Source organism: Emys orbicularis, chromosome 15, assembly GCF_028017835.1.
Source record: "Emys orbicularis isolate rEmyOrb1 chromosome 15, rEmyOrb1.hap1, whole genome shotgun sequence".
NCBI classification, from domain to species: domain Eukaryota; kingdom Metazoa; phylum Chordata; order Testudines; family Emydidae; genus Emys; species Emys orbicularis.
The window spans coordinates 12471467-12497567 of record NC_088697.1 but is presented as its reverse complement, the minus strand read 5'-3'; the positions used below and the strand labels follow the sequence as shown (position 1 = coordinate 12497567).

Sequence of the window (26101 nt, the reverse complement as noted above, 5' to 3'; positions counted from 1 at the left end):
GTATAATAAAGAACAATATTGTCAGACACAGAGATGAACGTAATTGGTTGAGGAAGAGTCAACGTGGTTTTAGTAAAGGGAAATCAGGCCTCACCAAGAGGGTCGACAGGCATGGGAACAAGGGGGATCCAGTGGATCTAGTGGAGTTCGGTTTCCAGAAACCCTTTGACAAGGTCCCTCACCAAAGGCTCTTACGCAAATGAAGCTGCCCTGGGGTTGCCTCCCTGAGCAGCTGAGGTAATAGCCGCCCACGGCCCGTGTCTCCCCTCCAGGGCAGCGCCCAGGGCAGGGGGAGGGTCCGGGACTCCCCAGAGTGGCCCAGATTCCCCAGGCAGCTCCAGCTTCTGCCCAGGGGGTGGGGCCTCGGGGGAAAAGGGGGGGGGGCTCGGGGAAAGGGGAGGAACGGGGGCGGGGCCTCAGGGAAAAGGGGGCGGGGCGTTGCGCAAAGGGGAGGAACGGGGGCGGGACTTTGGGGAAAGGGGAGGAGCAGGGGCGGGGCCCCATGACGGGAAGGGGGCGGTTGCTTCTGGGGTTCGCGGCCTCAGCAGCGTTGCTAGGGCGACGTGAGAACATGCGCGGCGCCCGCGCAGAGCCGGCGAGAGACTCCTTTTCCCAGCAGGCCCCGCGCACCGCCGAGCCGCAGCTTCCGGGCAGGCGTAGCTCGCGCCGAGGGGAGGGGGCGTTTTCCCGCCCTTAACCCTGCGCGCGCGGGCAGAGCCGGGCCCGGGGACCGACAGCGGGTGAGTGCGGGGGGGCGGGGATCCCCCCGTGGAGCCTGTCCCGCCCCCCCCTGTACCGCGTGTAGCCGGGCCCCGCCCCTCCCCCTCTAGTGCGCGTGCCCCCGGGACCCCTCTGCTCCCGCCAGAGCCCAGGGAATTTTTTGTTTTAAAGGCGAACATCATAAAGGGCGGGGTGCGGTGTGCGGGGAGGGGGCTCGGGGCAGGGGGTTGGGGGCGGGCAGGCAGGGGGCTCGGGGCAGGGGGCCGGGGGGGCAGGGGGTTGGGGTGCAGGAGGGGTGTGGGGTGTATGAGGGGGCTCAGGGCAGGGGGTTGGGGTGTAGGCAGGGGGTTGGGGGCGGGCAGGCAGGGGGCTCGGGGCAGGGGGCCGGGGGGGCAGGGGGTTGGGGTGCAGGAGGGGTGTGGGGTGTATGAGGGGGCTCAGGGCAGGGGGTTGGGGTGTAGGCAGGGGGTTGGGGGGCGGGCAGGCAGGGGGCTCGGGGCAGGGGGTTGGGGGGCGGGCAGGCAGGGGGCTCGGGGCAGGGGGCTGGGGGGCAGGAGGGTAGGCTGTTTGCAGGCGGGCCCCAGGCTGGGCGCTTTGGACCAGGCCGGGCAGAGGCAGCCGGGGCCGATCGCAGCGGGGCCGGGGCGGATCGCAGCGGGGCCAGGCCGGGCAGAGGCAGCCGGGGCGGATCGCAGCGGGGCCAGGCCGACGGGGCCGGGGCGGATCGCAGCGGGGCCAGGCCGACGGGGCCGGGGCGGATCGCAGCGGGGCCGGGCTGCTCCCGGAGCTGGACTCAAGGCCGAGGGAGCCGGGCCGGAGCCCCCGAACAGCGCCGGGGAGTTGAGCTCACAGCCGGGCTCCGGGGAGGCCTGTGGGCCAGGCTTGCCCCCTACTCCGGGCCCGCTGGCTCCCGGGCCCCACTTACGGTGGGCTGGGCTCGGGGGCGGCCTGACCCCCCCCCCCGACAGTGGGGAGCGCAGGTGGGTTTGGGGCCCCGGGCGCTGGAGGGGGGCAGCTGCCTTGGGGGTGGGGGGGGCTGCGGCAGCGCCCCCGCGAGCCCCACGGGCCACCTTAAGCGGCTGTGTTGGTGCTGCCCGGTGGGAGGCTGCCAGCGAGCACATGGGGCTATTAAAGCAGCCGGCCCGGCCCTGGGAAAGGGGAGCCCGGCTCAACAGGGTGCAGGCAGGGAGGGGGGGCGGGGTGTCAGCGCCCGGGGCTCTCACCCCCCCCCGCCCGTTATATCCGTTACCGGCCCCGTGCCCCCCCCCCGCACCCCGTTATCGCCGTTAACAGCAGCGTGTTTGCAGGTGAAGGCGACTCGCCCCACATTCGCTGCAGGGGAAAGAGGCCGAGCGGGAGGCGAGACCAGGTTTCAGGCACATGCGGACGGGGGAGAATCGTTCCCCGGAACCTCTGCGGCTGGACCAGAAGCAACGGGGTTAACTGGCAGCCGGGGCGGTGTAGGTCGGACAGGAGGAAACACGTCCCTACTGTCAGGGGGGTTCAGCGCTGGGGTAAATTGCCCAGGGAGGTTGTGGAGTCTCCATCATTGGGGATGTTTAAGAGCCGGCTGGACAAACACCTGTCAGGGATGGTCTAGATAATACTGAGTCCTGCCTTGAGTGCAGGGGACTGGCCTAGAAAACCTCTCCAGGTCCCTTCCAGGCCTACGATTCTATGAATCTATGTGACCTGGGCTGGTCAGGACACCTTCCAGGAACAGGAGGATGAAAGCCATTTTAGCTTACCAACACCGCACTGTCTCGTACCAGTAGGATGGTAATAACACCGAGTCTGTGACTGCTGTATACACAAAGGTGTGAGGACACCACCTGATACTCTGCAACACAACTATTTCCACCTCACTGAAAACAATGTGAGGTTCTCTCAGCCCAGGTGCAGGGGACAGGGCCGTTCCCCTGGTCCAGAAAGACCTCCCGCTCGCTGTCTGGGGTACGGGGTCTCCCAGCCGCTAACGGGACACTGGGCTGGGCCCTGACTGACTTTCCCTGTTCCCAGTGCGGGGTGAGGGGTTTCCCCCCCTCCCGGGCTGCGCTGTGCACGGCCGGTCCCTGCTCCCTCAGACAGTGCCCAGAGCAGCCGCCGCCTCCCTCCCCCTCCTGTATTAACCCCTCACATGCTGACACTGCCTGTGCCAGACAAGTGCCCAGAACCCAGGACAGACCGTCCCCATGAGGGGTCTTTCCCCCGGCGCTGAGCTGGATCCCTGGGATCGTTATTTGCCAGGGACAGGACATGGGAATTTGTTGACTCTTTTGGCTCCTCCATCCCCTCCCCTCGCCTGTTAAAGCAGCGTTGGCCTGGGCCTGTGTGAATGGATGGCATGGGGGCGGGGGGGGGGGGCAGGTGACAGAACGTAGCCCTGTGCCCACACCCTACACCTGATTGCAATAATCATGGTACAAATTATGCCTTGTGAGGGACCATGGGAAAACTCATCATTTGCTGGTCATTATTCTGATAAAATATGTGTGGCAACATCCAACCCCCCCATCCCTGCCCAAACGGTGGTCGGCAAATCGCTCTGAGTCCTTGCCCCAGATGTGGGGAGCAGCGGTGGTGGGAAAGGGTGGATCACCCATTATATGTTTTAAAGGATTTTGGCTCCTTCTTCCTATACCACATTTCCGGTCTCATTGACTCCAGTGTCTGGATTGACATTGCAATAAAGACAAGGCGTGACTCTGGATTAACATGAGGGAGGTGGTGTCATTCGTTACTGTCACCGGGGGCGCTGGCTGTTGCTGACGGAGGGGAGGCTGCTCTCTCTTACTCCACTCAGTAGCCCCCTACAGTCGCCCCGGGCTCTGCCAACACCAACCGCTGAGCCAGAGACCTCAGGGAAAGTGCTGTGGTTGGGCAGGGAAGTGACTCTGCACAAATGTCCCGGGAGCCTCGGATTTCACAGCCCCTGGGAATGTGCTCCCTGGTTGTGAATGTCCCTGAGGGAGGGCCGGGAGCTGCCTGTACAGCAGTGAAGCGGCTGCCCTCAACTCCTGCCAGGATCTGCCCAGGGAGCAAACTGGGGGATTCAGGAGGGGAAGATAGTGGGCCCCAGTGGGGTTTGCCCTTTGTGTGTCTGGAGGGTGGAGGTGTCAGGAAGGGAAAGAGGGGAAGACTTGCACTGTGTTGACCTCAGTACATCGACCATGGCTCAGCATTGCTTGGGGAGGGGGTGTTACCATGTTGGCATAATGGACAGTTTACATTGGTGGGAGAGAAATTTAAGTGCAGAGACACGCGCAACTAAGTCAATGCAATGCAGCTTACGTTGACCTAGTGTAGATGAGGTCTTTATAATGTAGAGTAGGCCTGGGAGGCTTTAATCCTGGTGGGAAGACCTACCGCTAATAAAATCACTGTGGCAGAGCCTAGATAGTCACTTGCCACGGAAAAAAGTCTGGTGGGGCCTCTGTGGAGAAATGGACAAAAGCGTCTTCTGAAATCTCTCCAATTGCTCTTTTCGCCCCGACAGGGTACAGAATAACGTCCATGTTTTGCTCCGGATCGTCCCACTCTTCCACGGGAAAGGCAATGGCTGCAGCGGAGTTAGCTGAGGTATGGGATTATCACGGAGCTGGTGGTGGGTTCTGGCTGGAGGGAGATGGGCAGTAAATGTACAGGAGGGTGGGAGCTGCTGGAGGTGGGAGAGGGCAGGAAATACCCAGGGTGGGGAAAGGGAGGGGACAAACTTGCCCGAATGAATTCGGATTAGGCCCCACATTGAAGGAGCAGCCTCCTGGGGTTTGGGCGTGGAACTTTCCCCTGTTTGTGGAACAGGAAATAACCCCCTGGCCAGAGCTGCAAAAACTTCCCAGACTCCCAGTGCTGCAGCCCGAACCAACAGACACACTTCATCCACTTTGGGGGGAGGGATAGCTCAGTGGTTTGAGCATTGGCCCGCTAAACCCAGGGTTGTGAGTTCAATCCTTGAGGGGGCCATTTAGGGATCTGTGGCAAAAAAAATTGGTCCTGCTAGTGAAGGCAGGGGACTGGCCTTGATGACGTTTCAAGGTCCCTTCCTGTTCTATGAGATAGGTATATCTCCATATATTTTATTTTTTATTTACCACTCTCCCAAACTCTGTATCATCTGCAAACTTCATCAGTGATATTATGTTCTCTTCCAAGTCATTGATAAGCAAGTTAAATAGCAGAGAGCCAATAACCGATCCCTGTGGGACCCCAATAGAAACCCACCCACGTGACCATTTAGAGTTATATTTTGAAATGTATCAGCTGGTTTTGAATCTAGTTCATGTATGTCATGTTAATTTTGTATTGATGTAATTGTTTAAGTATCATGCTGTACCAGGTCAAATACCTTAGAGAAATCAAAGTATATTACATTAACGCTATTCCTTTATCGACCGAACTTCTGATCTCCTTCAAAAAAAAAAAAAAAAAAAATCCAATTAGTTTGTGAGGATCTGTTTTCCCTAAATTTTTGTTGATTGGAATGAATTATATTTCCCTCTTTTAATTCTTTATTAATATTCCCCCTCTTCCCCCGCATTATCTTGCCCATGTTCGATGTCAGGCCTGTTATCTTGGTCATCCCTTTTACAATTTTTTTTAAATATAGGGGCAACTTTATTGTTGACTTCCAGTCTTCTGGAGTTTCCGCAGTGTTCCAAGAGCTATTGAAAAGCAGCATTAATGGTCCAGAGAGCTCCTCAACCTCCTCAGCCTGCTTTTTTAAAACTCTTGAATGGAAGATATCTGGAACTGCTGATTTTAAGAGTGGTGTTGTCATCATAAACATATCACGACATCATTTGCTTGTTTTCCCCAAATCCAGGAGTGAAATACTCACTGAACATTTTTACTTCTTCTGTATTATTATTATTATTGATAATTCTGCCCTTTCTGTCCAGTAATGGACCAATAACGTTGTTAGGATTTTTTGTTTTGTTATTGATATACTGAAAAACAAGAACCCTCCTTCATATTTCCTTAATTCTGCTGGCCAGAGAGTTCTCCATTTGTTTCTTTGCTTTGCCTTGCCTTGCCTTATTAATGTTCTACAATTCCAAGCTTCTGACATTTTTTCCTGTCGACTTCCTCTTTCTTCCAGGTGTTTGTTTATATATAATTTTATGGGGGGGAGGTATTGGGATTCCCGCCAGGAGGCGGTCCCTGACCCTGCCGGGGACTCCATTTCCTGTATCAGCCTCTGGCTAGTAGGTGTGTGATGAATATGAAGACCCCTGCCCCCACTGGCCAGCGTGAGGGACTCTCTTTTTCTCCCCTCAACCTGGTGCCTCCTGGCTCCTCAGGGTGGGAGTGGGACTGTGCTACCATGTTCCTGCTCTCCCATGAATCCTGGGGTTGTACTAAATTACTAAGTGAGGGGCTCTTGCTCTTTCAGGGGCCGGTGACCTTCGAGGAGGTGGCTCTGTATTTCACCGAGTCAGAGTGGGCTCTGCTGGACCCCGCTCAGAGAGCCCTCTACAGAGATGTCATGCAGGAGAACTATGAGAATGTGACCTTGCTAGGTAAGGAGTCCTGTCCCCTTGGTTATTGGAAGCTGTGGGTTCTCTAAAGAACCTCTGTAATAATAACTCTATACCAGGGGTCGGCAACCTTTCAGAAGTGGTGTGCCGAGTCTTCATTTATTCACTCTAATTTAAGGTTTCGCATGCCAGTCATACATTAACGTTTTTAGAAGGTCTCTTTCTATAAGTCTGTAATATATAACTAAACTATTGTTGTATGTAAAGTAAACAAGGTTTTAAAAAGGTTTAAGAAGCTTCATTTAAAATTAAATTAAAATGCAGATCTTATCAGTTTAGTGTGATCTTGCCCTTGCTTTTCTTTGCTGAGTTTTCCAATGTCTGGCACGTATTTGGATACTTTAAGCTGCACACGGGCTTCTGAGTGATCAGTTGTTAACTGGCTTCGATTGGGACAGAAGGCAGATGTTATGTGTGAAAATACCTGTTCACACAGGTATGTGGATCCAAATGTTGAAAGCATTGCAAACGCAATTTTTTTTCAAACAGTTAAATTTCACTGGCAGGGACGTCCAGCAGGTCAGAGTAGAGGCCCCATGAACTCTCTCAGTAGCTTCAAGTGCACTCCACAGATCTCCAAACTTTGATGCCCACAATTCTGAGCTTTTTAACTGAATGAGTTGCATTTTGAAATCTTCAACACCCATCCACTGAAATACAGACAAATCCAAGGTTCTTTCGTTGAACTTTTCAGGTTTAATTAGAAAAGAAAGCATTGGGCCAAATTGCTGGAAATCTTGAAATCTGTCAGAAAATTCTGATTCCAGTTCTTGCAGGTATATTCTAATCTCAACATCAAACCATTGCGCTGTTCCACGTGGCGTGATAGTGATGTAAGCAGCAAATCATAACTTAAAAATATCGTACAGTGGCGCTGGAACAATTTTTAAGGTGGGGGTGCTGAGCTGCGCCCCCTCTTGCCCCTGTCTGCACCCTTCACTGCCCCAGTGGGCCACAGCTGGGGGCAGCTGCAGAGCCCCAGGCTGGTGGCCGGGACCCCAGACCAGCAGCAAAGCCCCCTGGACCGGTGGCCGGGACTTGGGGCCGGCAGCAGGCTGAGAGGGGCCGGCGGCCGGAACCCCAGGCCAGCAGCCCGGGCAGTGTGAGTGCCACTGAAAATCAGTTCGTGTGCTGCCTTTGGCACGCGTGCCATAGGTTGCCTACACCTGCTCTATACCTTTACTACTCATACATGTGTAGATTGGTTTCTGTGTCCTGTTCCCCTCCCCCTTTGACTTATGTCCCATCCCAGTATCATTTTTAGACATACACAAATTTTAAATGACCAGTGGCATAACAATTTTCATTTATCCTTATTGGATGCATTAAAGTCCAGCGCCTACCATTTGCTTTCTCTCCGAGGGCTATGACCATTGGATGTGGGAATTTTGGTAATATTTCTGTGATTCCAGTACATACCTCAGTTTCTCTCTGTGCTTGATATAGAATCATAGAATCACAGGGTTGGAAGGGACCTCAGGAGGTCATCTAGTCCAACCCCCTGCTCAAAGCAGGACCAATTCCCAACTAAATCATCCCAGCCAGGGCTTTGTCAAGCCTCCAGTGCTTCACCACCCTCCTAGTGAAAAAGTTTTCCCTAATATCCAACCTAAACCTCCCCCACTACAACTTGAGACCATTACTCCTTGTTCTGTCATCTGCTACCACTGAGAACAGTCTAGATCCATCCTCTTTAGAACCCCCTTTCAGGTAGTTGAAAGCAGCTATCAAATCCCCCCTCATTCTTCTCTTCTGCAGACTAAACAATCCCAGTTCCCTCAGCCTCTCCTCATAAGTCATGTGCTCCAGCCCCCTAATCAATTTTGTTGCCCTCCGTTGGACTCTTTCCAATTTTTCCACATCCTTCTTGTAGCGTGGGGCCCAAAACTGGACGCAGTACTCCAGATGAGGCCTCACCAATGTCAAATAGAGGGGAACAATCACGTCCCTCGATCTGCTGGCAATGCCCCTACTTATACAGCCCAAAATGCCGTTAGCCTTCTTGGCAACAAGGGCACACTGTTGACTCATATCCAGCTTCTCGTCCACTGTAACCCCTAGGTCCTTTTCTGCAGAACTGCTTCCTAGCCATTCAGTCCCTAGTCTGTAACAGTGAATGGGATTCTTCCGTCCTAAGTGCAGGACTCTGCACTTGTCCTTGTTGAACCTCATCAGATTTCTTTTGGCCCAATCCTCTAATTTGTCTAGGTCCCTCTGTATCCTATCCCTACCCTCCAGTGTATCTACCACTCCTCCCAGTTTAGTGTCATCTGCAAACTTGCTGAGAGTGCAGTCCACGCCATCCTCCAGATCATTAATGAAGATATTGAACAAAACTGGCCCAAGGACCGACCCTTGGGGCACTCCACTTGATACCGGCTGCCAATTAGACATGGAGCCCTTGATCACTACCCGTTGAGCCCGACGATCTAGCCAGCTTTCTATCCACCTTATAGTCCATTCATCCAGCCCATACTTCTTTAACTTGCCGGCAAGAATACTGTGGGAGACTGTATCGAAAGCTTTGCCAAAGTCAAGGAATAACACATCCACTACTTTCCCCTCATCCACAGAGCCAGTTATCTCGTCATAGAAGGCAATTAGGTTAGTCAGGCATGACTTGCCCTTGGTGAATCCATGCTGACTGTTCCTGATCCCTTTCCTCTCCTCTAAGTGCTTCAGAATTGATTCCTTGAGGACCTGCTCCATGATTTTTCCAGGGACTGAGTGAGGCTGACTGGCCTGTAGTTCCCCGGATCCTCCTTCTTCCCTTTTTTAAAGATGGGCACTACATTAGCCTTTTTCCAGTCATCCGGGACCTCCCCTGATGTTATACCAATAAAAACTAGCAGGAACTTATTAAAGGGGACAAGATAAAGATGCCACATTTATTATGATAACAATTTGATTTATGACCAATAACTAATATCTTAATCCTTATACACACATTATACCTAATACCTATACACACACACACACACACACACACACACACACACACACACATCCATCAGATGTTCTGCAGCTGCTGCATAGTTACCAGTCCTGCTTGAGTCTGTGGCTTGAGTTTGCAGCTTGGGTTCGTAGCTTGTGGCGGCTAACTGGCCAGGAAAGCCGGGCACAAGGACGAGCTGGGTCTCTGTTGGGTATGCACCGATGCCCTTCCATGTTGGCAGCAGAATGTTACCCTTCTCCAAAGTTTTCCATCTTACCCATCCTTTTTGTAGGCTTTAGTTTGGATTCAAAGTCTCTAGGTCTTGCTGTGTCACGCCGCCTCTGGGTTTGGTGCTTGATCACCCATCAATTGCAGGTGTGACTGTCAGCCTGGGACCTGGCTTTGATCTTCCTTCTGTTGTTTTTTTTCTTTTTAGGGTGGATGCTTCTTGCTTGAGTTAGGGCTGTTGTCTAGTTCTTCAGCCGTTGGTATTTGAACTTTATCTCATCAGGACGGGCTGGTGCTGGAGGTTGATTCTATCACCCATACATACCTCATTCACACATCTCAACTAGACTAATAAAATTACAGTATGGCTTGCAAAAATGGAGGCTGCAGCTCAAGCCTTCTACAAAATGGAGTCAGCATTTTAAAATGGGTTTTGAGTTACAATATTGCACAGAAGTTACAATGTTACAATGTAGGCAAAATGGCAAGTGTAATGAAAGTTACAATGTAGGCAAAATGGCAAGTGTAATGAAATGGTGAACAGAAGTTACAATGGTACAGTGAATAACTAAAAACAATTTCATTCACATTGGTTCTACACTGATCGCCATGAGTTTTCAAAGATAATGGCCAATGGCTCTGCAATCACATCCACCAACTCCTTTAGTACCCTCGGATGCAGCGCATCCGGCCCCATGGACTTGTGCTCATCCAGTTTTTCTAAATAGTCCCGAACCACTTCTTTCTCCACAGAGGGCTGGTCACCTCCTCCCCATACTGTGCTGTCCAGTGCAGCAGTCTGGGAGCTGACCTTGTTTGTGAAGACAGAGGCAAAAAAATCATTGAGTACATTAGCTTTTTCCACATCCTCGGTCACTAGGTTGCCTCCCTCATTCAGTAAGGGGCCCACACTTTCCTTGACTTTCTTCTTGTTGTTAACATACCTGAAGAAACCCTCTTGTTACTCTTAACATCTCTTGCTAGCTGCAACTCCAAGTGTGATTTGGCCTTCCTGATTTCACTCCTGCATGCCTGAGCAATATTTTTATACTCCTCCCTGGTCATTTGTCCAAGCTTCCACTTCTTGTAAGCTTCTTTTTTGCGTTTAAGATCAGCAAGGATTTCACTGTTAAGCCAAGCTGGTCGCCTACCATATTTACTATTCTTTCTACACGTCGGGATGTTTTTTTCCTGCAACCTCAATAAGGATTCTTTAAAATACAGCCAGCTCTCCTGGACTCCTTTCCCCCTCATGTTATTTTCCCAGGTGATCCTGCCCATCAGTTCCCTGAGGGAGTCAAAGTCTGCTTTTCTGAAGTCCAGGGTCCGTATTCTGCTGCTCTCCTTTCTTCCTTGTGTCCGGATCCTGAACTCAACCATCTCATGGTCACTGCCTCCCAGGTTCCCATCCACTTTTGCTTCCCCTACTAATTCTTCCCGGTTTGTGAGCAGCAGGTCCAGAAGAGCTCTGCCCCTAGTTGGTTCCTCCAGCACTTGCACCAGGAAATTGTCCCCTACACTTTCCAAAAACTTCCTGGATTGTCTGTGCACTGCTGTATTCCTCTCCCAGCAGATATCAGGGTGATTAAAGTCTCCCATGAGAACCAGGGCCTGCGATCTAGTAACTTCTGCTAGTTGCCGGAAGAAAGCCTAGTCCACTTCATCCCCCTGGTCTGGTGGTCTATAGCAGACTCCCACCACGACATCACCCTTGTTGCTCACACTTCTAAACTTAATCCAGAGACTCTCAGGTTTTTCTGCAGTTTCATACAGAGCTCTGAGCAGTCATACTCCTCTCTTACATACAATGCAACTCCCCCACCTTTTCTGCCCTGTCTGTCCTTCCTGAACAGTTTATATCCATCTATGACAGTACTCCAGTCATGTGAGTTATCTCACCAAGTCTGTTATTCCAATCACATCATAGTTCCTTGACTGTGCCAGGACTTCCAGTTCTCCCTGCTTGTTTCCCAGGCTTCTTGCATTTATGTATAGGCACTTAAGATAACTCGCTGATTCTCCCGCTTTCTCAGTCTGAGACAGGAGTCCTCCCCTCTTGCACTCTCCTCCTCGTGCTTCCTCCCGGTATCCCACTTCCCCACTTACCTCAGGGCTTTGGTCTCCTTCCCCCGGTGAACCTAGTTTAAAGCCCTCCTCACTAGGTTAGCCAGCCTGCTTGCGAAGATGCTCTTCCCTCTCTTTGTTAGGTGGAGCCCGTCTCTGCCTAGCACTCCTCCTTCTTGGAACACCATCCCATGGTCAAAGAATCCAAAGCCTTCTCTCCGACACCACCTGCTTAGCCATTTGTTGACTTCCACAATTCGACGGTCTCCACCCAGGCTTTTTCCCTGCACAGGGTGGATGGACGAGAACACCACTTACGCCTCAAACTCCTTTATCTTTCTTCCCAGAGCCACATAGTCTGCTACATAGTCATATGACTATAATCGGAGTGTAAAGACCAGGACACATGAGGTGTTTTTGTTACAGAGCTGTCATGGGTTCGCACAGAGAGCTCTCTTTTAACTAAAAGCATGTCTACACTGCAAGCGCTACAGCTGAAAGTGGCCAGCCGAGAATTGTTCCGTAGACCTAGCTGTGTCTAAAGTGGGGGCTAGGCTGACCTAACTATGGCAATGTCTACACTACAGAGTTTCGTCAATGCCGTGTGTTGTTTAAAGTAGGTTCTTCTTTGAGTGATGGTCCCTATTGAATTCCACTGAGGCTAATGCGCATGCGCCATGCTCCCAGAGCGGGAGCTTTTTATAGTAGTAGTGTCTGTGGGGTCACATTTGCGCCCTTGCGTTGCCTTGTGGTTTTGCCTGCGTCTCCAGTTCCCTCTCACCGCTGCCCGGTCCAAGTCAGAGCTTCTGCTGTCCCCTCGTCCCTGGTGACGCATTTTCTTTCTTTAGTCAGGATGTAACCCGCACAATTTAACGCTCCCACCCCCTCCCCGTCCTTGTGGGTACACAGGGACAAGAGGCCCAACTTCACCCCTCCCTGGGCTCAGGGCCAATATCCCTTCCTAGTATACTCAGGGTGCTACAGGTCTGCAGGGCCCTTTCCCAATGAAAGAGCCTTACACAGTCATATCCTTAAACATGTGCATGTATTTAGTAGCAACTAATCAACAGAATACACACGCCAAGCATCTAATGCTCACCCCTCCCAGCAAAGACAGCTGGACGTCTCCCGGTGGCCAATCAGGATCTGCTCTCGTCCGGGGCTCCGGCTTCTGCGCAATATGGTCGTGCAGGGGTAAAAGTCCTGGCACCTTTGGTCTTGAGCTGTGTCTCTGAGTTAAGTTCCAACGATCCCGTCTTCTGACCCCCCCATTACGTAGTTAAAATGAGGATTTCTCTTATCTATGCTTGAACCAATTATAGCTATGCAAAAACACTAACCATTCATTTTCACTGTCCAGGGGTTCACATTCCTAAGACCACCTATTGCATTAGCTTTTGTGTTTTTCAAAGTTAGTTAAAACTTCTCAAGGTCCACTTATCTTTATGCATTGTTAGTTAAATACACTGTCAGGGTAGAATTGCTTAACCTGCAGTACACTGGGACTCTTTCCCTATTTAAAGTACACTTTCTAACTATGTAAAATTTCTTTAGCAACAGCAAAAGGTCCTACTTTTTATTATCAGACAAACTGCAGAAACTGAAGGCTAACTTATCCATTCTCTCCCCATTCTCATGACTTTGTGAATATCTATCTATCTATCTCCAATTAGTAGGGCTGTAGCTGCAGCTAATACTTTTCTATCTGTCTGCCAAGGCCAAATTCCCCTGACTCTATAGTTTTGTTTCCAACGTATAGTGGTTGAGCCTAGAAGATGGCTGTGGGTTATGCTAAGTCCATACACCAGATGGCTGTAAGTCATGTCAAATCAAAGCCTCTCATTAGAAGGACTTTGTTGTTTTATGTAGTAGTTTTCTTCTTTCTGAAATTTTCGTAGGATTAAGGACTGGCGATGCCATAATGGCGGTTTCCCGCCAAACAATCCCCAACTCCCCACCTCGCCCCCAGCAGCCGTGTCTGGGTACTCTGTATAGTCAGGATTTTCCTGGTTTCAGTAGTGATTTTTCTTGTTTCTGAAAGTTCCGCTATTCTCAGGATGCAGTTCCCCTCCAAACACTCCTCCCACCCCTCGCCCCCGTCTCTCCCTCCAGCACTCAGGTCTGGATGCTGGATTATGACTGACGCCTGGTCTACACTACCCGCCTGAATCGGCGGGTAGAAATTGACCTCTCGGGGATCGTTTTATCGCGTCCCGTCAGGACGCGACAATCGATCCCCGAATCGACGCTCTTACTCCACCAGCGAAGGTGGGAGTAAGAGCCGTCGACGGGAAGCCGCGGAGGTCGATTTTGCCACTGTCCTCACAGCGGGGTAAGTCGGCTGCGATACGTCGAATTCAGCTACACTATTCGCGTAGCTGAATTTGCGTATCTTAAATCGACCCCCCCCCTGTAGTGTAGATGTAGCCTTAGAGGACAGGATTCAAAGTCTGCACTTCCTGTCCTCATTTGTTCTTCATCAACGACGAGCACCAATGCGGTCTGTATTGCTTGGGGGAAGCCCACACCACATCCAGGTGCAGCATCTGTCTCTGTTTCCGTGCCCCCGCGCGCCCTCCCCTCACCCCCCCGTCTTAAGAAGCATCTCATGGAAGTCGCCCCGGGCTGGGGTTGAAGCCTGGCCCCGGAACCCCCCACTACATCGGACTGAACAGTCTAAGCGTGCACCTCCTACCGTGGAGCTTCAGTCCGGCTCCGCTGGCACCAGTGATACGGACCCCACGCCGGGGCCTAGTCATGAGTCACAGAAACACGCACATAGGCATAGCAGTAAGTCTTCCGCCAGGTCGAAGGAGGATGCCATAGCGTCCATGAGTTCTGGCCAAGGAGAGGCATCCCGCTCCAAGAGCGACAAAAAGCAGCATCACTTGCTGGAGCTGCCAGTTCCAGGTATGGACTCGCACACCCCGGCATGGGCTCCGCCGACATCTGGTGAATCACCAGTTCCGAGATGTTTCCCCTTTCTGGCCCCAGTTCCATCCATAGATCTGGTGCCGTTGACTCCAGGGAGACTCTCAAGTGCTCCCCCCGGGCCTCATGAACTGTTCACTCTGGGAAGGATGAAGTTTCCATGTGTCCTGGTTCCTTCACCTACTGAGAGGGCCCCATCCCCTGTATCCAACCTGTCAACTCTTTGGCTGTGTTTCTGTGACACTCCCTGCTCCATCAACACCATCATTGATGCCGAACTTCGGTTCCTCCTCGGAGTCTGAGGGCCTGGACATTACGTATGGTCCGCTGCTTCCATTCTGAAGATGTGACTCTCAGAAGGTCCTGATGGCACCGTGGCAATACCCTCCCTTACCTCAATCCAGGAGCTACTGGTACCTGACTCCCTGGGCACCAGCGCTGCAACAGCAGGATCCAATCAGGTTGGCCATATGGGAGCTTGTGGCCCCAATATTCTCCTTCAGAACAGTCCTGTTCAGCACGGGAATCCTCTCCTGTAGCACATACCTGTCCGTCGCCGAGTAGGCATTTGAAACCGGGATTGGACGATGTCCCGATCAGCCCGGCCCTGATGGTACTGACAGATCCGGAGGGATTTCTCTCGTCGTCCCAAGGCGAGGTTGTGTCATCGACTCTCTCTTCTCTCCCAGACTACTACTGTCAGTTTCAAGAGCCGCTGTGAAGGACAGTTCATGCTCTCGAAATACCGTTGGAGGAGGTGTAGCACAAGCGGCACCACCTGCTGGACATTTTGCACACAGTGGTACTGTTAGGGGGCTTATTCCTTCACCCTCTCACTTCCCTGGTCCTTCTCGCATGAACAGAGAGCAACAATACCCAAAGTCCAAAGGTGCAAACAATTTGATGTTTATTGGGGTGAACTTCCAGCAAGCACGATTCCAGTTTCCTTCCTCAGTGTCCCCCTTCCCAGCTCTGACACCACAGAGCCATCCCTGTTCCCATTCCCCCCTTAGCAAAACATGATTCCAATTTCCCCACCCCCATTCCCTGTTCCCATTCCCCCCCTTACTTCCTGATTGACTGCAGACTATATAGTAAAACTTGAGTTCTGCTTAGCTATACCTTAACCAATCATTTTACTGAAATTTAACTAATCAATCCTAACATACTGTAACATGGTTATTTAACCAATTATATCCCACCACCTTAATTGGTTTACACCCAACAAAATTAATTATACAGCAGACAGAAACAATCACAGAACCAGACAGAGATTAGACAGACAAACAATAGGGAAGTGGAGACTACAGTGATAGAACAATACAGAAATGAGGGTTTCACATCCCAGCTATTAATAAGTAAGTTCTTGCCAGACAGGATGCTATCAAAGTAAGTTTCCTTTTACATCTTTTAGGCTCTTCCCTTTCTCTGGAGGTGATAGGAATATCAGGATAGGATTGTATTCCTAACAGCCCAATAGCACCTTATTTCAATATGAGTAGTTTGGAACGTGAGGATGTGACCATACACTTCCCAGTTTACGGCTGGCCTCTGCTGCTTAGCCGAAGGCCTTAGCCTAAGAACCAGGCCTCAGACTGTCACAGTAAGAGAAGGCCCTTACACAGACAGACAGACTGATTTTGATTCTTCTTTTATACCTCTGTAACTAGCTAAGTGATAAGAATACACCTAAATTCTCAAAGACAGGCCTGAATATCTATATCCTAACACTCCACCCCTTTTTTTTCTTTTTCTTTTGGGATCCTCCTGCCCAGGTATCCCTGGAAAAGCATAGGACATATGGTGACACATTTCCTGATAGGGCCAGGCATCAAGGTGGAAGGTGTGATATTCCACTTGTCCCACTGCCCCTTGTGTAGTACAGTGCCCTGCACCTTCTCTCGTACGGGCATACCACACCTATTCCAATTAGTGTTCCCATTATACTCCAATTAGACTTCCCATTATAGTGGGCCCGAGAAGGTTGGGTCCGGGTTGTCTTGCACACTGGGGGGTGGGGAGGGCTTACTACATAACCTACAAGTAATCTCCATATGCAATGTAACACAAGTAGAGTTAACAATCCACAGCAACACTGAGAGTCCTGACCACTGCAGTATGGTCCAACATCCGAGCCACCACCTTCGACAGGGTCAAGATCTTAATGTGTCCATTTGCTGGCAGTTGCAACAAGCTGCCCCTGCAGGTTTTGCGTGCTTTTGTCCACATCATAAGTCCATTGAATGTCCACAGAAAAATGGGTTATTGTCCAAACAAACTTAACCACTTGGTATGGAATCAGGCAGTATGCCCTGGTTCAATTATTCACAGCAATAAGATTTACAGATCCATTTGTGCACCAAAGTCCAGATAGCAGAGTGTAGATGTGTGTAATTTGGTTAGGGGCTAGTGTAATTGTGTCCCCTAGTAATATGTACATTTCCAGAAAAACACCTCATACGCAGTACACCCAATTGTCCACCCCTTGCCATAGGCCATTGATCCTGCTCCTCCATAGTCATAGGAGAGGGGCACATCCAAACATCTTTAATTTACATTATTTTACACACCCCTCCATTGATTCCCAGTGAGCTCCTCCTCTTTTCATTATTTCCATAGGGCTTGTGGGGCCCACCTTAGTTGCCGTTCTATTTCCAGGCACCATGGTAGCTATTACACAGGTGCTATGCTGTCAGTTTCAAGAGCTGCAAGGAAGGACAGCTCATGCTCTCTAAATACCGTTGGAGGAGGTGCAGCACAGGCAGCACCACCTGCTGGACATTTTGCACCTGTTGGTCCTGGCCAGGGTGGGCCTATCCAACGAGGACGCTCTCCAACAGGCACATACTGTGTGCCATCTCCTGCCCATGTGCACCCCCACCCCAAAAGAGGCAGAAAAGAGGTACAGTGTCCTCCCCCTGTCCACCCCAACGGTTCCAAGTTTCTATTCTCTCATCCTCTGCCCAGTTCCCTGGTGATTCAGGCTGCTATGGAGTGAGCTAAACAACAGCACCCACTCTCCACCCCAGCTGACAAGGAGGGCAAGAGACTGGACCTTATGGCTTGAAAGGTTTTCTTCTCGGATGGCCTCCAGTTTTGGATCTTGAACTGTCTGGCAGTGATGGCCAAGTACGACTTCTTACAGTATGGACATATGGCAAATGAGCTACCTCAACAGGATCATGCCAATTCCTATCAAGTCTAGAGGAAGGCAAGTTGGTCGCAAAGTCGATGCTTCAGGCTGTGGTTGATTCAGCAGACACATCCTTGTGCATTTTGGTAACTGCCGTCGTCATGAGGAGGGAATCCTGGTTTCCCTAGAGAAGTGCAGAACACGATCGAAGATTTCCCTTTTGATGAATCACACCTCTTCAATCAAAAGACGGATGACTCCTTGCACTCGCTGAAAGATTCCAGAGCCACTCTGCGATCCTTTGGCATATATACATCCGCACCAAAGCAAACGTTTTATCACCTGCTGTCTTCTCCCAGTGTTACAGAAGCCCCAGTTTTACCACCAACAGGCCTATGAACCTCCTCAGAAACATCCTATAGTCCACAGAGCCCATCCACCTGTTCTGACAGTGCAGTCCTCCGCACAACACCGTCTGCGTGTAAGCTATATTTCTGAATGCAAGTAGAGAGCCATCTCACTTTGCCTGCATCCCAAATCACATGCTTTAAATGAGGAACAGCAGCTTGACTTCCTTGATGTACGTAGGGCCCTGGTCTTTTACCTACAAAGGACAAAGCCATTCCTGAAATCTCCCCGGCTATTTGTTGCCATAGCGGAGAGAATTAAAGGGCAGGCCATATCCACCCAGAGAATCTTGAAGTGGGTCTCAGGGTGAATTGAGCTCTGCTATCAATTATCAGGATGGTCCCAACCAGGTGGGATATGGGCCCATTCCACGAGAGTGCCAACATCGACTACTGCCGAGCTCCGTGACGTGACCCTTACGGACATATATGAGGCGGCCACGTGGAGTTGGGTACGCATCTTTTCTTCTCCTTATGCTGCAGAGTGTGGTTCTGTGGCAGACAGCTCATTCGGTGCAAAGATCCTCCACTCCACAGTTCTGTCGTCTTCCTCTCACCCTCTGCCTATCTATGTACTGCTCGTTACTCACCCTCGGTGGAATACAATAGAGACCATCACTTGAAGAAGAAAAGGAGCCTCCTCTAGTACGTTATTCCCCTGCTCCGGAAGTGCTGATCTGTGTAGGGAGTATGATAGAGGTATATAAAATCATGAGTGGTGTGGAGAAAGTGAATAAGGAAAAGTTATTTACTTATTCTCATAATATAAGAACTAGGGGCCACCAAATGAAATTAATGGGCAGCAGGTTTAAAACAAATAAAAGCAAGTTCTTCTTCACACAGCGCACAGTCAACCTGTGGAACTCCTTGCCTGAGGAGGTTGTGAAGGCTAGGACTATAACCGGATTTAAAAGAGAACTGGATAAATTCATGGAGGTTAAGTCCATTAATGACTATTAGCCAGGATGGGTAAGGAATGGTGTCCCTAGCCTCTGTTTGTCAGAGGGTGGAGATGGATGGCAGGAGAGAGATCACTTGATCATTACCTGTTAGGTTCACTCCCTCTGGGGCACCTGGCATTGGCCACTGTTGGTAGACAGGATACTGGGCTAGATGGACCTTTGGTCTGACCCAGTACGGCTGCTCTTTTGTTCTTATGGTAGGTTGTTTGTCAGCGGCCCAGGCTGGGAGCTACAACAGCAAAGCATTGTGAGGAACCCAGGATTACAGGGCAGGTGGTGACACAACCTTTCGGGGGTCTGGATTGCACCCCCAGAATGTGACACAAGTATCCCTCAAATTCAGTTGATCTCACTTGTTTTCTGTCACTTGTGCAGGGTTTCCAGTTTCTAAACCTCATGTGATCTCCTGGCTGGAACGAGGGGAGGAACCATGGGTCCCAGACCTCCAGGACTCTGAGGAAAGAGAGACCCTGAGAGATGCCCGCACAGGTGAGGAATCAGTTAAACCAACTTAAAATCTGTCCCTGAATTAAGGAAATATTTGAGATTCCTACAAAGCCCTTGTGAGCTTTCTGAGTTCAGGATTGTCCTCAGGAGGTGTGGCATCCTCATGGCAGACTTCACTTATGGCTTCCTACCTGTCCTGACTCTCGCCTGATATTCGCTCCCTCCCCAGTCTGCTTTTTCCCTGAGTGTTTAGTTGAAATTTAGACCCAGAATTGATCCCCTCGTCTCTCTCATTTGGGGAAAGGTTTGGGGGAAATTCAGCTTTCTTTGTTTGATCTCTCCGTCACTCACTTTTGTTTGTTCCCCCATTTCTTCCATTCCTCTCTCTGAGGTTCCCTTTTTCTCTGGCAAAGGGAGTGACCTGTCTCTGGTTTCTCTCTCTATCCTAGCAGATGATGGGATGGTGAATGAGGAGGAGAATCCTCAACGAGACGATGCTGAGCAAGTAGAAGCACATGGGACATTCTCAGAAAGATCCAAAGGGAATGTTTCCTGGAGTTGTGCACAGGCAAACGACTGTGAGAGTCAGCACAGACCAGGGGAAAAGTTCAGTAGAGGCTCAGACCTTATTAGACATGAGAGAATCAACACAGGAGAAACACCGTACATCTGCCTGGAGTGTGGGAAAACCTTCAAACATAACAATGCCTTTATCATACATCAGAGAATCCACACTGGAGAGAGACCATACACATGCCCCGAGTGTGGGAAAAGCTTCAGTCGCAGCTCAAACCTTACCACACATCACAGAATTCACACAGGGGAGAAACCCCACTCTTGTCATGAGTGTGGGAAAGGCTTCGGTCGGAGCTCAGAGCTTATGTTACATAGGAGAATCCACACAGGAGAAAGCCCCTACACTTGCTGTGAGTGCGGGAAAAGCTTCATTCGGAGCTCAGAGCTTAATAAGCACCAGAGAATCCACACTGGAGAGAGACCCTTCAGATGTACTGAGTGCGGGAAAGGCTTCAATAATAGGTCTCAGCTTGTCACACATCGGCGAAACCACACAGGAGAGAGACCCTACTCATGCCTTGAGTGTGGGAAAGGCTTCACTTCTAGCTCACATCTTGTCTCGCATCAGCGAATCCACACAGGAGAGAGACCCTATTCATGCCCTGAGTGCGGGAAAAGCTTCGTTTCTAAGTCACAGGTGGTCTCACATCGGAAAATCCACACAGGAGAGAGATCCTATTCATGCCCTGAGTGTGGGAAAAGCTTCAGTCATAGTTCACAGCTTACCACACATAAGAGAACCCATACGGGAGAGAAACCGTACACATGTCCTGAGTGTGGGAAAAGCTTCAGTCAGAGCTCTGGCCTTGTCACACATCAGAGAATCCACACAGGTGAGAAACCCTACACGTGCCTTGAGTGCGGGAAAAGCTTCAATCGGAACTCATTGCTGATCATGCATCATAGAATCCACACAGGTGAGAGACCCTACACGTGCCTTGAGTGCGGGAAAAGCTTCGTTCGGAGCTCATTGCTGATCATACATCAGAGAATTCACACTGAGGAGAGACCTTACAGGTGCCCTGAGTGCGGGAAAGCCTTCATTTCTAACTCACAGGTGGTCTCACATCGGAGAATCCACACAGGAGAGAAACCCTACTCATGCCCTGAGTGTGGGAAAAGCTTCACTGATAGATGGCAGATGATCAAACATAAGAGAAGACACACTGGGGAGTCCCCCTACACATGCCCTGAGTGTGGGAAAAGCTTCAGTTCACCCTCACACCTTAACGCACATAAGATAATTCATACAGGAGAGAGACCCTACACATGTTCTGAGTGCGGGAAAAGTTTCCGTCACAGATCAAACCTTATCGAACATCAGAGAATCCACACACGGGAGACGCCCTATAGCTGCCCTGAGTGTGGGAAAAGCTTCATTCGGAAAGGAAACCTTATCACACATCAGAGAAACCACACAGGAGAGAGACCCTTCAGATGCCCTCAGTGCGGTAAAGGCTTCACTTCTAGCTCACGGCTTGTCTCACATCAAAAAATCCACACAGGAGAGAAGCCTTAGTCGTGCCCTGTATGTGGGAAAGGCTTCAGTCATAGTTCATGGATCATCACACATCAGAGAATCCACACAGGAGAATAACACTATACTTGTATTCAGGAGGGCTGCCCAAAGATTTTTTGTTTTGGGTTTTGTTTTGGTAATACGTTGGCTAATTCCCACATATTGGTCTTTACGGTCGATTGCACCATTTCCTTTACTGCAGTCTCTCAGCTCCCTTCTGGTGAGTTGCCACCTTCTATCTTTTGCAGCTCACCTTTCTTTGGGGTGAATCCTGTGATCCTTTCTATCAACTCCTTTGTTTTATGAGTTATGGGAATGTGTCCCCCTCCTGGCAGAAATGTCCATCAATCCGAGTTGGGGGAGAGAGGGTTGACCTCATCTAGCTACAGTGAGATAAAAACTATCTGTGCCTTGTCTCCACCAGAACTCTACATTTGAGTAGGCCATGTCTACACTACCACTTATGTTGGCAAAACTTATGTCGCTCAGGGGTGTGAAAAAAACCCACTCCTGAGTAACATAAGTTTTGCCGGCATAATTGGCAGTGTGCACAGCGCTATGTCGGTGGGAGAGCTTCTCCCACCCACATAGCTACCACCGCTCAATGGGAGTAGTTTAATTATGTCGACGGGAGAGCTCTCGCCCGCCACCATAGAGCGACTTCACAAGAGATCTTACACCAGCACGGCTGCATAAATACAGCTGTGCCACTGTAAGGTCTCTAATGTAGACACAGCCTAAATTGCTCAAATTAGCTAACTTGGTGTAAAAACACAACTATCTTTTCAGGGCAGACATAACCCAGGTGCAGTGGTGTGGTTAGCTTTCCCCTTGTGCTGACCTGATCTCCATCACCCTTCCTAGTCCTGATAAACCCCGAGCATCACATTGCAAAGTGAATGTTAGTCACCAGATTTCCTGGTTGGGCGAGAGTCTCATTCCCAGGTTTTCTGACATTACTTGTGTTTGTTCTGAAGAGGAGGTAGTTTTTCTACCAGTTTTCTGATTTAGAATATAGTGAGATGTAATTAAAAGGCAGGAGGAAAGGTAGAAAAAAAGTATCATTTCAGCCTTTCCAGATGGAAAGATTGGCTGATTTTCCCTATTATGATGATGCTAAAACCTTTGTAACTAACATGATGTGACATTATTGACATAAACTGGGACCATATAGATCATTGTTGCAACCAAGGTCCTGTAGTGGCACCCAAATCTTGTATAAAGGGGGTCAAATGGGGTGTCTAAGACAAGGTTATGGTTTACTGCTTATGATTATGCTGTCTATATGTGTGTATCAGTTTTGTAGTTGAAGTTATGAATATTGGCTCTATACTGTCTGTATGGCAAATTTATGCTATGCTTCTGGGTGACATCCCAGACAAGCTGGGATTAGCTCTGCCTAGCCTGCTTGATGGCCCATTAAGGACCATCAGCTATACAATGGACCCATTGAGAGAAGGCAAATATGCCTTCAGACTCAGCAAAGTATGCTGGGACTGGCCCATGTGACTCCAGGCTCCATCTTGCTATAATTTTCCACAGTAAGAACAAAGCGGTGTTCTTACACCTGGAAAAGACTATATAAGGCTGATGCCTCATCTCCATTTTGTCTTCAATCCTGCTTCATACCTCTGGAGGAACTTTGCTACAAGCTGAAGCTTTGAACAAAGGACTGAGGACCCATCCCAGCGGGGGATGTATTCCAGAGACTTGATTTGAACCTGCAGTTTATTCTATCGCTGCTGCAAGCCTGAACCAAGAACTTTGTCATTACTGTATGTAATTGATTCCATTTAACCAATTCTAACTCTCATCTCTATCTTTTTCCTTTTATGGATAAACCTTTAGATTTTAGATTCTAAAGGATTGGCAACAGCGTGATTTGTGGGTAAGATCTGATTTGTATATTGACCTGGGTCTGGGGCTTGGTCCTTTGGGATCAGGAGAACCTTTTTCTTTTACTGGGGTCTTGGTTTTCATAACCATTTGTCCCCGTAACGAGTGGCACTGGTGGTAATACTGGGAAACTGGAGTGTCTAAGGAGATTGCTTGTGAGACTTGCGGTTAGCCAGTGGGGTGAGACTGAAGTCTTCTTAGTCTGGCTGGTTTGGTTTGTCTTAGAGGTGGAAAAAACCCCAGCCTTGGGCTGTAACTGCCCTGTTTGAGCAATTTGTCCTGAGTTGGCACTCTCAGTTGGGTTCCGCCAGAACCGCATCATCACACATGACTGAATTGTAATGAGGTGGTGCTGAGTGAAGAAGGTTTGAATGGACCAGAGGACAGCGTAATAGGAAAATCGGTTCTAATTTGGCATCATGAGATGTAAGATGCTCTGGAATTTCATTTTATATGATATTGAAACTGTCTTATTCGCTTGTGTGTTGTGGGTTTTTCTCTTTCCTGAGGGCTTTTGATAACATAACTGGATATTAGTTTTTTGTGATAGGGTGAAGTTCAGGTTTTTGGTGGATTTTGAGACAAATGACCATTTACTTAAAACAATTTCTTTTTGTGCGTGTCTTTTTTCCACTCCTCCATTATGGCATGGAGAAAGTTCAAGAGCAGTTCAGTCATCAGGAATGAATACTCAAAGCTATTGGATGTGCTACCAGAGAGAGAGTAGCATTTTAAAATTGTACATCTAACTATGGAACGGAATTGAATAACACTGTGATCATATAGCCCTGGTCTACACTACAAGTTTAGGTTGAATTTAGCAGCGTTAGATCGATTTTAACCCTGCACCTGTCCACACAACGAAGCCATTTTTTTGACTTAAAGGGCTCGTAAAATCGATTTCTGTACTCCTCCGACGAAGGGATTAGCGCTGAAATCGACCTTGCCGGGTTGAATTTAGGGTAGTGTGGTTGCAATTCGACGGTATTGGCCTCCGGGAGCTATCCCAGAGTGCTCCATTGTGACCGTTCTGGACAGCGCTCTCAACTCAGATGCACTAGCCAGGTAGACAGGAAAAGGCCCGCAAACTTTTGAATCTCATTTCCTGTTTGGCCAGCGTGGCAAGCTGCAGGTGAGTGCAGATCTCATCAGCAGAGGTGACCATGATGGAGTCCCAGAATCGCAAAAGAGCTCCAGCATGGACAGAACGGGAGGTACGGGATCAGATTGCTGTATGGGGAGATGAATCCGTGCTATCAGAACTCCGTTCCAAAAGACGAAATGCCCAAACATTTGAAAAAATCTCCAAGGGCATGAAGGACAGAGGCTATAACAGGGCCCCTCAGCAGTGCCGCATGAAACTTAAGGAGCTCAGGCAAGCCTACCAAAAAACCAGAGAGGCAAATGGCTGCTTGGGGTCAGAGCCCCAGACATGCCGCTTCTATGATGAGCTGCATGCCATTCTAGGGGGTGCAGCCACCACTACCCCACTCCTGTGCTTTGACTCTGTCAATGGATTATCACGCAACAGGGATGCACGTTTTGGGGTCGAGGAGGAGGTTGAAGATAGCGCACAGCAAGCAAGCGGAGAAACCATTTTCCCCGAGAGCCAGGAACTGTTTCTCACCCTGGACCTGGAGCCAGTACCCCCCCGTACCCACCCAAGGCGGGCTCCCGGACCTGCCAGGCAGAGAAGGGACCTCTGGTGAGTGTACCTTTGTAAATATAATACATGGTTTAAAAGCAAGCATGTGTATTGATTAATTTGCCCTGAAGATTGTTGGCAATTTAGGATGCATTCGCGGCCAGTACAGCTACTGGAAAAGGCTGTTAACGTGTCTCGGGATGGAGCGGAAATCCTCCAGGGACATCTCCATGAAGCTCTCCTGGATGGTCATTCCTCATGGTCACCTGGTTGAAATAGGGTAATTTTATTAAGGGGACATTTAGAGGTGGCCGTTAGCCACGCGGTGGGGGGAGGGTTGAAGCGATCATCCCAGAGAATTGGGTGTGTGTGTGTGGCGGGGGTTACTTGGGTTTGTGCTGCACGTTAACCCGAAAACCGCAGCCCCTCCTTTTAAATTGCCAACCCATTGTTCTCTAAAATGTCTTTTTAAACTACTACTCTCTCTTTTTTCCCCTCCCGCAGCTGCAAATGTTTCAACGCTGCCCCTATCATCTCCGTCCCAGAGGCTAGCGAAGATTAGAAGGTGAAAAAAACGCACTCGCGATGAAATGTTCTCTGAGCTCATGCAGTCCTCCCACACTGAAAGATCCCAGCAGAATGCGTGGAGGCAAGCAATGTCAGAGTCTAGGAAAGCACAATATGAACGCGAGGATAGGTGGCGGGTTGAAGGTGATAGGGGGTGTCAGCTTGCTGACAGAAGGCAGGAGGCAATGCTGAGGCTACTGGAGGATCAAACTGATATGCTCCGGTATATGGTTGAGCTGCAGGAAAGGCAGGAGCACAGACCGCCGCTGCAGCCCCTGTGTAACCAACCGCCCTCCTCCCCAAGTTCCATAGCCTCCTCACCCAGACGCCCGAGAACGTGGTGGGGGCGCCTCTGGGCACCCAAGCACTCCACCCCAGAGGACTGCACAAGCAACAGAAAGCTGGCATTCAATAAGTTTTAAAGTGCAATGTGGCCTTGTCCTTCCCTCCTCCCCCACCCCACCCAGGCTACCTTGGCAGTTATACCCCCTATTTGTGTGATGAATTAATAAACAATGCATGAATTTGAAACAA

The 26101-nt window shown here is 50.0% G+C and overlaps 1 protein-coding gene across 1 annotated transcript; it reads left to right on the top strand.

Moving 5' to 3' along the window:
• Positions 1–681: 681 nt before the first annotated feature.
• On the top strand, positions 682–26101 carry LOC135889366 (zinc finger protein 688-like). The gene is made up of 5 exons (XM_065417231.1): positions 682–740; positions 4217–4299; positions 6113–6239; positions 19293–19406; positions 25505–26101. Exons 2-5 carry the CDS (start codon positions 4234–4236, stop codon positions 25567–25569), a joined length of 372 nt encoding a protein of 123 aa, XP_065273303.1. The 5' UTR covers positions 682–740; positions 4217–4233; the 3' UTR covers positions 25570–26101.